Source organism: Camelus dromedarius, chromosome 5 (genome assembly GCF_036321535.1).
Source record: "Camelus dromedarius isolate mCamDro1 chromosome 5, mCamDro1.pat, whole genome shotgun sequence".
In the NCBI taxonomy this organism is placed as follows: domain Eukaryota; kingdom Metazoa; phylum Chordata; class Mammalia; order Artiodactyla; family Camelidae; genus Camelus; species Camelus dromedarius.
This window is the reverse complement of record NC_087440.1, coordinates 68,994,611-69,008,857: the sequence shown is the minus strand read 5'-3', so window position 1 is coordinate 69,008,857 and position 14,247 is coordinate 68,994,611. Positions and strand designations below refer to the sequence as shown.

Genomic DNA, 14,247 nt, shown 5'->3' with positions numbered 1-14,247 from the left:
TTGAAAGAATGATTGACAACTATGGTCATTAAAGCTTCGGTATTTGGCAGACATTCTTCCAAAAATGAGCTTAGTGAACCTGTCTCTTCAAAGAAAACAACTTTGTCATCAGTGATGAAATTTGACCTTTCAAGAAAAAAACTAGAATTTAGGAAAACCTGCCTTCAACCACTGTGAGCTTGACAGCTGTCTGATATTTAAACTTTTCTAAAAATAAGATCATTAGTTGTGTATTCACTAATGTGATTTTTTGATATTATATAATGAAATGTGTCAATACATCAATATGACATTCAGCAAATGCTCTCAGAAAACGAGCTGCTTGCAGAGTTCTGCTTTCCTCAGCATTCCCACCTTCACTCAGTCCCTGACCACAGAATTTCTTTTCTTTCTTGTCAGATCAACAAATGCTTTTATTTTTATTTTTTTAACATTTGTTATTGATTTATAATCATTTTACAATGTTGTGTCAAATTCCAGTGTAGAGCACAATTTTTCAGTTATACATGAACATATATACATTCACTGTCACTTTTTTTTTCTCTGTGAGCTACCAAAAGAACTTGTGTATATTTCCCTGTGCTATACAGTATAATCTTGTTTATCTATTCTACAATTTTGAAATCCTGTCTATCCTTTCCCACCATCTGCCCTCTTGGTAACCACAAGTTTGTATTCTATGTCTATGAGTCTATTTCTGTTTTGTATTTATGCTTTGTTTTTTTGTCTTTGTTTTTGTTTTTTAGATTCCACATATGAGCGATCTCATATGGTATTTTTCTTTCTCTTTCTGGCTTATTTCACTTAGAATGACATTCTCCAGGAGCATCCATGTTGCTGCAAATGGCATTATGTTGTCTGTTTTTATGGCTGAGTAGTATTCCATTGTATAAATATACCACATCTTCTTTATCCAGTCACCTGTTGATGGACATTTAGGCTGTTTCCATGTCTCAACAAATGCTTTTAGAAGATGTTTTATCCAGGAGTATTAGTTGTTTTTAGTGGGAGAATTGATTCAGGTAACTCACCTGGAAAAAAAAAGCCCATACATTTTTATATATTAGGATTTAATGTAGTTTGCTAGTCTGGACTCATGGTGGATTTTAATGTAAAATTAATATTGATCCTCTTACTTCCCAGTTTTTTTTTAACACTCACCGTCCAATTTCCTGATTGTTGATTCTCACATTTACATTTCCGGCTTTCATGTCTTCTCTGAGATTCAGACTTGACGGTCTGGCTCTCTACTCGGCATCTTCACTTGAATGTCCAACAGGCAAACTTAAAATGACAGAAATGGAAATCTTGACTTTTTTCACCCCAAATTTGTTCTTTCCTCAGGGTTCTCTGTTTCTGTAAATGGCAACACTATTCTTCCATCTGCTTACATGCTTGGGGGGGGGGGGGGAAGCTTGGAGTCATTCTTGGATTTTTTTTTTCATCCCACATTGTATCCATCAGGAACCCAACTGCTCTACTTTGCAAGGTATCCTGATCTGACCACTATACATCACCTGCACTGCTAGCACCCTACTCTAAAGTGATTCTCGCCTGGATGACTAAAGTAGCCTTCCAAATGGCCTCACTGCCTGAAAGCTAACACTGCCTACCTACAATTGATTCTCCATAGAGTAAGCAGAATGATATTTTGAAAGCTTAACTTAGATCACGTCATTTTCAACTCCCCATTGGCTTCCCGTAATCACAGGTATCCCCTGGCTACCTCTCTGAGCTCATTTTCTACACCTCCTTCCTTCTCCTGCTTGGCTTAAGACCAAGCACATGCTTCCACTGTGGTCTCTGCCTCTATCACTCCCTCAACCTGAAGTTCAACTCTCTCCCTCATCCTCAATCAGGTCTCTGTTCAAAGACCACCTATTCCTATACATGCCTTCCCTGACCCATTTATTTAAAATGTCACCTCCCTCATCATGTTCTAATCTTTTTCTGCTTTTTATTCTTCATAGCCTTCTCATTTTATTTTTTGACTTCCAAACTAGAATAAATACTCCTTGACAGCAAAGACTTTGTTAGCTTTGTTCATCTTTACCATGAGCTTGGAACTCTGCCTGCCACAAAGTACACTTCCTTTTTTTTTTCAGAGTACACTTTCAATAAATATTTGAATGAAGTTAGATGACTGAAGACAACACCAGAAAACAGAATAGAGAATAAAAGCTTTCTCATATCTTTGGAGTTCCTTTCAATAAGGTACTCAGCAGATTTATTTCCACTTGGCAAAATGAAGGCTATATTATGAATACCTAGTATAAATCAATTTTGAATATACATAGGGGATAAAGAGCTTAAACAGATTGGTTAAACTGGCTTTAATTTTCAGTAAGACTGGATTTCATTATTTATCAATGATAAAATTTTAGAACAAGGTTTAAACATAATTCTCTTATCTTATACTTTTACTTTATACCCTGCATATGTACCCACTGTCACTTGAGGTTAAGGTGTCCATTTTTAATTCTCTGATAGGAAATCAATACTATGCATGATCTAATACTTTAATTTTTAGAGTACAGAATTAAACATCATAGGATAACCAGCCTTCTTTGCTGTCCTTTATTGGAATATATAGCCCATTTACATTAGTGTAATTACTGAAATTCTTGAGTTTAAATCTACAACTTTATTACTTACTTTGTATCCTGCTTGTTCTCTACAAGTTTTTTCTCTTCCTTTGGATTAAAAAAAAAAAAATCCCATTTGCCTCCTCTATTAGCTCACTGTAATATTCTCTGTTGGTTTATTAACATCTAATATAAATCAGTATTTTTACCACTTTCTGGGAAATGCAATGATGTTGGAACACTTCACCTCCATTTACCCCCTCCTATATATGCTATTTATTCTATGTGTATTATTTATTGTTTGTTTGTTTGTATTGAAATGTAGTTGATTTACATTATATTAGTTTTAGGTGTATAGCATAGTGATTTAGTGTTTTTATAGGTTATACTTCATTTAAAGTTATTACAAGATAATGGCTGTAATTCCCTGTGCTATACCATTTATCCTTGTTGCTTGTCTATTTTATATAGGGTAGTTTGTAGCTCTTAATCCCATGTCTCTATCTTGCCCTTGCCTCCTTTTCTCTCCCCAGTGGTAACCACTAATTTGTTCTCTACATATGTGAGTCTGTTTCTGTTTTGCCATATATATTTATTTTATTTTTTAGATTCCACAGATAAGTGATAACATACAGTATTTGTCTTTCTCTGACTTCTTATTTCACTAAGCACAACATTCTCTAGGTAGATCTGTATTGCTGCAAATGGCAGAATAACATTATTTTTAATGGCTGAGTAGAATTCCATTGTATACACATAACACCTCTTCTTTATCCATTCATCTGTTCATGGACACTTGGGTTGCTTCTATGTCTCGACTATTATAAATAATGCTGCTTTTAACACTGGACTTCATATACCTTTTCAAATTAGTGTTTTCATTTTTTTAATTTAAAAATAATTTAAAAAAATAATGATTTATTAGAGTACAGGATCCAAAACATGTTTCTTAGAAAAACATTAAGTGCCCAAGTACCAACTTATACAGCTGACACAGGCTTCCTGGAGCCAGATGAAGCATTCACAAAGAAACACATTTAAAAACAGTCTAGATAAACATTTACATTAGGTTAGTAAAAGTAAAACCATCGTTTTTGGCTTTGATATTACTCTAAGAAAAAAGAAAATCAAACCAGAAAAATCAACTATTGTAACTCTCAGCATCCTCCACAGAGTCTTAGTAATGCAGTCATTAATATTAATGCCATAGTTTCTAATTTTCACCTTTCAATGAGAGTAGTGTAAAAGCTCCCAACCTCCGGCAGGCTGTTGTGAATGGTCACAATTTCAAATGCAAGTCCAAATTTTCTGACTTTGGATTGGACTGACGAGGAACATGGACTCTGGAAAACAGTGTTTTCATTTTTTCTGGATACATACCCCAGAGTGGAATTGCTGGGATCATCTGGTAAAGCTATTTTTAATTTTTTGAGGAAACTCCATACTGTTTTCTATAGTGGCTGTACCAATTTACATTCCCACCAGTGGTGTACAGGGGTTCCTCTTCCTTCACATCCTCACAAACATTTCTTATTTATAGGCTTTTTGATGATAGCCATTCTGATAGGTAGGTGTGTGGTGATTTCTCATTGCAGTTTTGATTTGCATTTCTCTAATGACTAGTGATGTTGAGCCTCTCTTCATGTGCCTGTTAGCCATCTGTACATTGTCTTTGGAAAAATGTCTATTCAGGTCTTCTGACAATTTTTTAATTGGGTTGTTTTGTTCTTTTTGATATTCAGTTGTATGGGTTGTTTATGTATTTTGGACATAACTCCCTTGTTGGTCATATATTTGCAAATATTTTCTTCCATTCAGTAGGTTGTCTTTTCATTTTGTTTAGTTTCCTTTGCAGTGCAAAACCTTTTAAGTTTAATTAGGTAACATTTGCTTGTTTTTGCTCTTATTTCTTTTGCCTTAGGGGAAGATCCCAAAATTATTGCTATGATTTATGTCAAAGAGTATTCTGTCTGTGTTTCTTCTAGAAGTTTTTTGGTTTCAGGTCTTACATTTAGGTCTTTAATCTATTTTGAGTTAACTTTTGTATGTGGCATGAGGAAATTGTTCTAATTTCATTGTTTTACATGTAGCTGTCCACTTTTCTCAGCACTAACAGTTTATTGAAGACACTGTCTTTTTGCTATTGTATAATCTTGCTTCCTTTGTTGTAGATTAATTGACCATAGGTGCGTGGGTTTATTTCTGGGCTCTCTATTCAGTTCCATTGATCTGTATGATTGTTTTTGCACCAGTACTATGCTATTTTGATAACTGTAGCTTGGTAGTAGTCTGAAGACAGGGGGCATGATACCTCCAACTTTGTTCTTTTCTCTCAAGATTGTTTTGGTAGTTCAGGGTCTTTTGTGTTTCCATATAAATTTTAGGATTATTCTACTACTGCTGTGAAAAATGTCATGGATATTTTGATAAGGATTGCATTAAATCCATAAAATAGATATTTTAATAAGGACTGTAGGTTGCTTGTATGGTCATTTTAACTATTAATTCTTCCAATCCAAGAATACAAAATATCTTTCCATTTCTTTGTATCATCTTCAATTTTCTTCATCAATGTTTTATACTTTTCAGAGTATAGGTCCTTCACATCCTTGGCTAAGTTTATTCCTAGGCAATTTATTCTTTTTGATGCAATTTTAAATGGTTTTTGTTGTTGTTGTTGTTGTTGTTGTTGTTGTTGTTGTTGTTGGCAAAGCAACAGATTTCTGCATATTAATCTTGTATCCTGCAACTTTACTGAATTCATTTATTAATTCTAGTAGTTTTGGGGTTTTTTTTTGTTTTGTTTTGTTTTTTAGTTTTCAGAGTTTTCCATATATAGTATCATGTCATCTGCAAATAGTGATAGTTTTACTTCTCTTCCAATTTGGATGCTTTTATTTCTCTTTCTTGTCTGATGCTGTGGCTAGGACTTCTAATACAATGTTAAATAGAAGTAGCAAGACTGTCTCCCAGACTTCAGACAATACTATAGAGCTACAGTCATCAAAACAGCATGGTATTGGTACAAAAACAGACTTATAGACCAATGGAACAGAACAGAGAGCCCAGAAATGAACCCACAAACTTTTGGTCAACTAATCTTCGACAAAGGAGGGAAGAATATACAATGGAATAAAGACAGTCTCTTCAGCAAATGGTGTTGGGAAAACTGGACAGCAACATATAAATCAATGAAGCTAGAACACCCCCTTACACCATACACAAAAATAAACTCAAAATGGATCAAAGATTTAAACATAAGATACAATAAACCTCCTAGAAGAAAATATAAGCAAAACATTATCATGAATGGATACTGAATTTTGTCAAATGCTTTTTCTACATCTATTGTGATGATCACGTGATTTTTATCCTTCTTGTTGTCAATGTGGTGTATCACATTGATGATTTGTGAATATTGAACCATCCTGTTAGGCCTGAAATAAATCCCATTTACTGTGGTGTATGATCATTTTTATAAATTGTTGGATTCAGTTTGCTAACATTTTGTTGACAATTTTTGCATCTATAGTCATCTAAGATATTGGTCTGTAATTTCTTTTTTTGTACCATCATTGCCTAGTTTTGGATTCAAGGTAGTGGTGGCCTTGTAGAATGATTTTGGGATTATTTCGTCCTCTTCAATTTTTTTTGAATAGTTTGAGAAGGATAGGTATCAACTGATCTTTACATGTTTGGTAGAATTCCCCTGTGAAGCCATCTGGTCCTGGACTTTTGTTTGCTGGGAGGTTGGTTTTTTAAATTACAAATTCAATTTCACTGCCAGTGTTTAGTCTGTTCAAGTTGTCTTTTTCTTTCTTATTTAGTCTTGGCATAGTGTATGTTTCTAGCCAGAAATGTCAAAGAATTTGTAATTAAGTTATAAAACTGCCACAAAGAATTTTTCTGTGATGTGTTAAATATGGTTTTCTTTGTATTTAAGTTGCTTGAGGTGTACGGTTGTTACGAACAGAATGTGTCCCTTCAACATTCATATGTTGAAATCTGAGACCCTAATGTGATGGTAACTGAAGGTAGGGCCTTTGGGAGGCAGTTAGGTTTAAAAGAGGTCATGAGTGAGACCCCCCCCCCCCATGATGGGATTAGTGTCCTAATGAAAAGAGGAAGAGAAACCAGAGCTTCCTCTCTCTGCCAGTTGAGGACACAAGAAGATGGCAGGTGTCTGTAAGCCAGGAAGAGGCCCTCACCAGGAACTGGACCTGCTGGAACCTTGATCTTGGACTTCCCAGTCTCCAGAACTGTGAGAAAAAAATATCTGTTGTTTAAGCCACCCAGTCCATGGTACTTCGTTAAAGAAGCCCGAGATAAGACATTGTGCTTCTGAGATATGTGGCTTGATGTCTTCGTTAGTTTTCAAAAATTCTCAGCTGTTATCACTTCAAATACAATTACACAATACTTTGTAGACTTGATGTCAAGGAAAGTGAAGAATGATACCCCTAAGAACATGACAGTATGATTTTCCAAAGTCTGTTCTTTGAGTAAGAAGGAAAATAGTTCATAATCACTCTTGCTTGGGACAGAGTTTGGACTTAACTGTTCTAGAGCCAGATGATCCCCTTCTTACCCTAACTCCTCCTCCCAGAGGATTCTTCTCTGAGCTCCATGAGAAAAATTTCAGTCTGGCTTTCCCTCTGTCAATACCTCTCAGTATATTTTTGGTCAATGAAAATTCTACCCTGCTACCAGTAGTTGAAACAGTAGCAAACATTGGATGGCCATTGCCTCCCAGCAATGGAAAAAGTAACCCAGTACTTGTTCAGCTTTAAATCTCATCTGCGCTTCAAATTGTTAAGTAAAAAAATCTAGATGAAAACGCAAATGTTAATAGTGGGCATGCTTTTTACTATTTTGTATTGTATACTTCTAACTGAATCTTCTAAAATAGGTATGTGTTACATTAGGAAAATTAATGACAAAGTAACACTCAAAAATTTACCTGAAATACACCATTAATACCAGTGACATGAATTTAATGTTATCCAGGGGACAACTGATTCATATAAGATTATTAAACACAGAAATCTGACCTTGAATCCCTCATGTCAGTAACAGATCAATGCATTACAATTTGGCAGATACTCCCAGGTGTTTGCAGAAGAAGGTTAGAATTTGCTTCCAAGCATCTACCTGGGCCTTAGAATGAGCCCTGGGCTCCCCACCCCACATCACAGGTTTGTCCAATAATTTGTGCAGGGAAGCTGGGCACTTAGGGAAGTAAGGAGGCTCAATGTAATGGCCAGTCCCAGGGTAAGAGATGATCCAGGGCTTTTCCTTTCCATGGGCCTGTAAACGTTCTGAGGCTATCTGGGCATATAACTCACTCCTCCAGTTATGGTCATCCTGACCAACAATGAAGAGGATGGGCCCCTGGGCCTTTTCTATTGGAATCATGCAGGGGTTCTTACATCCCCCTACAATATCATTCCTTATATCTACAATGTCCAGGAGGCCTGAGAAAGCTACCTTCATTCTCCTCAGGTCATGGCCCAATGGCGGGATGCTATTCTCCTTATAGTATATGGCTTTGTCTCCACTCAACGCAGATCCATTGATGGAGACTGTGGCTGAGATGTTCTTCAAAAATGAGGCCATGGAGAGGCAAATATCAGCCCCTAAAGAAATGCCCAGAAGCCCAATGCCTGGGCCCTTTACCTGGAAGAAAAGAAGGAGAGTCAAGAATCTACCCAAAAGAAAAACATTTTTCTAAGTGCAACTAGAGATACTGTTAGCTTTAATTTGTGAATTAGCCACAAGAGACTCAACCTCAGCTGACAAAGGATTTCTTCCCACATAAAGAATATATTGCTGGACACATAGCAGACTAACCTTAAACTCCCTGGCAAATTTGGGAATTGGTTACAAATGTTCCAGAGAGTGTATCTGCTAAGAATGAATGTCTCATGGAGCCTGTCAAGTCCAGAGCCTCATTCAGGTGGAGTTAAAGAGTCATTGTTCCTGGGTATCTAACTGTGGAACCAAATTCTGTTCCAAGAGGTGAATAATTCATCAGATCTCATCTAAACAAATATTCACAAGTGATTAACTTTATAGAAACAAAGTAAGACTTCAGAGTCCAAAGGAATAGTTCTTAGCTTCTGAAATGGGTGAGTAGGTTCTCATCAAAATCTGAGAACATTCTCTGCTATCAGAAAAATATAGATTAAAAAACAAGAATGCAAAACTAAAAAAGTTAGAAACTCCACTTGCTTGCAAAAGGAGTTTTAGTATTACAACATAATTCCTGTCAATAAAATATCACATGAATTTTACAATGAATTCTGCATTGTTATTCCATCTGACAGAAAAAGTAGAGTAGGTACCTAAAGCTAAGGAATTCTCCAAAAGAAATCTCTGAGAAGGAAGAGTAGAGTAGCATCAGTGCACCTGACACAGGTGAGTGCAAAGTGACGCCCTCTCTGGAGGTATTTCTAGAGAGAATGATGAAGGACATTAGGCGAACCTGGGTGTGTTGAAGCATGTAGCACAGGGCTTCTTCAAAGTAATCGAGGTGTATGGTGTCAAATTTCTTGGGGAGATCTTCAAAGTCATAATAAGCTAGAGCCAACGTGGCAAAGCCATGACCAGCCAGAAGGCTGGCCCGATACTCCAAAAGGCCTCCTCCAATACCAAAGATGTCAATGATCCCTGGGAAAGGTCCAGGTCCTAGAGAAAGTAATATTATTAAAGGAAAGTACTATATAATTTAAACAATTTGCTTTCATTTTAGAGATGTTTCCAAATTATTTAGTGGGTTCCTGTGAATCAAAGGAAAGAAAACAGCTCCCTGAGTCTTTATTGAAAAGAGATACAAGTTCCTTATGTATGTGGCGGGGGGGGGGGTGTCTACAAGGTACTTGATGAGTTTACCCTCCACATGAATTTATGTTAAATTATCTCAAAGGTTCTAAGAATCTTTAGTTGTAAGGGAGAGTAACAAAGGCTAACGAGTACATCATGGAAGGAGGAATTTAACGTTTTAGACAGTGTTGATTTGCAGTGTTCCTTCTGTTAGAGGTTGGACATAGAATTAAAAACTTAAAACAAAGCTCTATATTGTGTTGAGCCAACCCTTGGCGTTATTTTTGGTTCAACTGTCTACTTAGAGGGAAGAAAAAGAAATAGGCGAGGCTTTAGATGAGGAAGGCAGTGAAGTGTGATCTGCGATAGGAAAATAAAAGAGTGGGCAGGGGGCCCAATGTACTCAGGACACTAGGAAGATATGGAACTAACTTCCTTGACCATTATCATTTAGTGTAAAACCGATCAGCTGATGCGTGTAGAAATCTACAGGGTGATTATTAATAGCAAAGTGTATCTTAAAGACCCCGATCCAGTCTTTTCTTATCTGCATAATAACAATGCCCATTATATGAGACTAAATGAGATAATGCAAGCAAAACGCACAGCAGAGACGCTAACATACCAAAAGCCTCCATTGTGACTGTGAGGTCAGGGGATTTAGTCAACATCCCCTTCTCTGGCCCTACTCCCAAGCCAAACTCCCTGGGAAGTGGTATCTGAAACCTCAGCGGCCCAGCGAACACGCTCGCGCGCCCACAGAACCCCAGGCTCACCTGGCGGCAGGAAGAGCGTGGCGCGCACCCGGCCCGCGCGCACCGGCTCGCGCCGCACCCCGGGCGGCAGGAAGTCGCGCTCGTGCACCGCCCGGCCTAGGAGCCGCTCGGTGTCGGGCTCGTGGCCGTCGAGCACCTCCAGTTCCACTGCGAAGGGTGTCTGCACGTCCCGCTTCAGAAACCGCCAAAAAGGCTTCTCAGGCTCCAGAGCCCAAAAGAGCCCCATGGGCTCGAGCCCCGCGAAGCTGCCGCCCAGCGCGGGCGCGCGCCCCAGGTCCAGCCCGCCGTGGGCGTCGGCGCAGTAGCGCGCGTGGGCCCGGAAGAGCGCGCCCTTCTCGTCGCGCAGGGACGCGCGCAGCGTGACCCGCTGCCCTGGGGCCAGGCCGCGCACGGCGATGCGCACCGGCTTGTCCCAGGGGCAGCGGCCCTCCGGCTCCAGTGTCACTGTCACCATCCCAGCCTTGAGCTGGAAAGCGTAGCCTGCTCCTGGAGTCCGATATCAGCCGCGTGGAGTCCCGACGGGGTCAGGCGTCGTCTGGAGCCGGGAGAGGTAGATGGCTGAGCCGCCTCAGGAACCGGCCTGGGGCTTCAGGTCTGTGGACCCCGAGCCCCGCGACTCGTCTGAGGTAAAAGCACCAGGTCGTTCTCCGGGGCGGGGCATACAGGGATGTCCTAAAGTCCAGATGTGACGTCATACCCACCCGCGGTCGCCTTTCTTTGCCTCAAACCTCTCTCACTCGCAGTGAAACTTGTTGGATGGATTTGTGGTGAAGCCAGAGCTTTAGGCTGAATTCCAAAAATTCCAGCCTCTCCATGGAAAATGACACTTTAAAAAAACTTTTAATGCATTATGACATGCATATAGAAAAGTGCACAGATTCCAAGTGTATAATTCAATGAATTTCACAACCCAAACATACTTGGGTAACGAAACAGAGGGATCCAGAAACATCATTAGCAGCACTCCAGAAGGCACCCTGTTTCCTGCTCCAGACACTTGCCCCTCCTCCAAGGTACTCTATTCTGATTCCAACAAACAGGTTAGTTTTTCCCAACTCTGCATTTTATGGTAATGAATCCTTCAGTGTGGATCTCTACAATGGACAGCAACATTGTGGTGAAATATAATGAGTTCTAGCTCTGGCTTCAGCCCTGACTAGTTCTGAGGCCTTAAACAAGCTTATTATCTCTTTAGATCTCAAGAGTTCTTGTGAAAGTCTCTTATATGGGGATCAAAAGTGTTAGTGTATGTAAAAAGTCTTAGAATAATGGAAGCAAAATGTCACGTTTGATTTCCTAGTAGCCAGAGATTGAGCCCAAGGGTGTTTTCTTTCTCATGGTCTCCAGATATTTGCCATAAGTTTGTGTACTGTTTTTTCACTTCCTTTTAAAGGAAAAAACGTATTTTTCAAAACATAGTAAGCAGTAATGAAAAGTTAACAATGTGGAATGATACTCTCTTCTCTTCCATTTGCTACTTCCCCCAAAGATGAGGGCATCCAATTAGATTTTGATTCTGAATGTTTAAAGTAGGTAAACATATGGGAGTGTGAAGACAATGGAACTATTCTTTTTGTTGTTATTCGTTTGCTTTTTAAAAATTAAAAGCAAGTTATGTATTTTTGTATTATTTTTCCACTTCAACCACTTTTTAAAATATAAATTTTAATTTAAAAAATATTAGTAGGCATTATTCTTGAAAAAGCTTTAATTTACAGTAAAATTGAACAGAAAGTATAGAGAATTTCCATATCCCCTTTTCCCTTCCCACATAATTTCCCCTATTATTAATATTTTGTATTACTGTGGCATATTTGTTACAGTGGATGGACCAATATTGATACATTATTATTAACTAAAGTCTAAATTTAAATTAGGTTATATAGGCATACTTCTTTTTATTGCTCTTTGCAGATATTGCATTTTTAAACATATAATGCTATTGCACATTTAATAGACTATAGGATAAACATAACTTTTATATGCACTGGGAAACAAAAAAATTCATGCAACTCACTTTATTGCAGTAGTTTGGAACCAAACCTGCAGTATCTCCAAGGTATGCCTGTACTGGTCTAAGAAATTGAGAAATGAATAATGTCATGTATCCACCATTACACCAACCTACAGAATAGTTTCATTGATCAAGAAATCCCATATGCTTCACCTATTTGTCCCCTCCACACCTCTGCTGGCAACCACTGACATTTTTGCCTTTTCCAGAATATCATATAGTTGAAGGTGTACAGTATGTAGCATTTTCATATTGGCTTCTTTCACTTATCAATATGTATCTAACCTTCTGTCATGTTTTTTTGAAACCTGATAGCTCATTTCTTTTAATCACTGAATAATATTCTATTGTATGGGTGTACCATAATGTGTCTATCCACTCACCTATTGACCACATCTTTGTTGCTTCCAAGTTTTGGCAGTTATGAGTAAAGCTCTTATAAACATCCGTGTGCAGTTTTTTATGTGGACATACGTTTTCAATTTATTTAAATACCTAGGAGAGTGATTGTTGGATCATATGATAAGGCTGTGTTTAACTATGTTAGAAATACCCAACTGTCTTCCAAAGTGCTAGTACCACTTTGCATTTTCACCAGCAATGAATGAGAGTTCCTGCTGTTGCATATCCTCTCCAGTATATGGTTTGGTCAGTATCTCAGAGTTGATTCATTCTAATAGGTGTGTAGTAGTATCTCATTGTTATTTTAATTTGCAGTTCTTTAAAGACATATGATTTTGAGCATCTTTTCATATGTCTGTCATGTATATATCTTCTTTGGTAAAGTATCCATTATTTTGCCCATTTAAAAAAATCAAAGTATAATTGACCTACATTATGTTAGTTCCAAGTGCACAACATAGTCATTTGATATTTCTATACATTATGAGATGATCATCTCCATATGTCTAGTTACCATCTGTCACCATATAAAGTTATTACAATATTGTTGACTATATTTCCTATGCTGTACATTTCATCCCTGTGACTCAATTATTTTGTAATGGAAGTATGTACCTCTTATAATGTCCCTCACCTATTTCACTCAAGCCTCTACCCCCTCCCTTCTGGCAATCACCTGTTTCTTCTCTGTATCTATGAGTCTGTTTCTGTCTTGTTTTGTTTGTTTCGTTTTTTAGATTCCACACATACATGAAATCATAGGTATTTGTCTTTCTCTGTCTGATACATTTCACTTAGCATAATACCCCTTGGTCCATCCATGTTGTTGCAAGTGGCATGATTTCATTCTTTTTTATGCTCAGTAATATATATACTACATCTTATTAAACCATCATCTATTGATAGACATGTAGGTTGCTTCCATATCTTGACTACTATAAATAATGCTGCAATGAACATTAGGGTGCATTTCTCTTTTTGAATTAGTGTTTTATTTTCTTTAGAAAAACACCTAGAAGTGAAATTGCTGGATCATATGGGCATTCTATTTTTAATGTTTTAAGGAACCTCCATACTGTTTTCCAGAGTGCACCAATTTACATTTTCACCAACAGTACATGAGGATTCACTTTTCTCTACATTCTTTTCAGCACTTGTTTTTGTTGTCTTTTTGATAATAGCCATTTTGACAAATGTGAAGTGATATCTCATTGTGGGTTTGATTGTCATTTCCCTGATGATTAGTGATGTTGAGCATCTTTTTATGTGTGTGCTAACTATCTGAATGTCTTCTCTAGAAAAATGTCTGTGCAGATAGTCTGCCTATTTTGTATCAAGTTGTTTGTTTTTGTCATGTTGAGTAGTATGAGTTCTTTGTATATTTTGGATATTATCCCCTTATCAGATGTACCATGTGCAAATATCTTCTCCCATTCAATAGGCTGCCTTTTCATTTTGTTGATAGTTTCCTTTGCTACCCCAAAGCTTTTTAATTTGATGTAGTTCCATTTGTTTATTTTGTTTCCCTTGCCTGAGGAGACATTTTAAAAAATGCATTGTTAGGACCAACGTCAAAGAGCATACGGTCTGTTTTCTTTCAGGAGTTTTCTGATTTCAGGTCTTACTTTTAAGTCTTTAGCCTTTTTTT

At 37.7% G+C, this 14,247-nt stretch overlaps 1 protein-coding gene across 1 annotated transcript; it reads right to left on the bottom strand.

The window, feature by feature from the left end:
• Positions 1–3,156: 3,156 nt before the first annotated feature.
• On the bottom strand, positions 3,157–10,836 carry ACOT4 (acyl-CoA thioesterase 4). The gene is made up of 3 exons (XM_031454017.2): positions 10,184–10,836; positions 9,070–9,272; positions 3,157–8,261 (listed from the first exon to the last, which is right to left on the bottom strand). The coding sequence occupies exons 1-3, from the start codon at positions 10,635–10,637 to the stop codon at positions 7,671–7,673; spliced, it is 1,248 nt and encodes a 415-aa protein (XP_031309877.1). The 5' UTR covers positions 10,638–10,836; the 3' UTR covers positions 3,157–7,670.
• Positions 10,837–14,247: the final 3,411 nt, after the last annotated feature.

Bases quoted from the DNA above. Each gene is read 5' to 3' on its own strand.
- ACOT4 (XM_031454017.2), bottom strand. From the start codon at position 10,637: ATGGTGACAGTGACACTGGAGCCGGAGGGCCGCTGCCCCTGGGACAAG. The intron at 9,273-10,183 runs GTGAGCCTGGGG...TACTTTCTCTAG, and splicing joins CACGCTCTTCCTGCCGCCAG to GACCTGGACCTTTCCCAGGG. The intron at 8,262-9,069 runs GTTCGCCTAATG...CTTTTCTTCCAG, and splicing joins ACATGCTTCAACACACCCAG to GTAAAGGGCCCAGGCATTGG.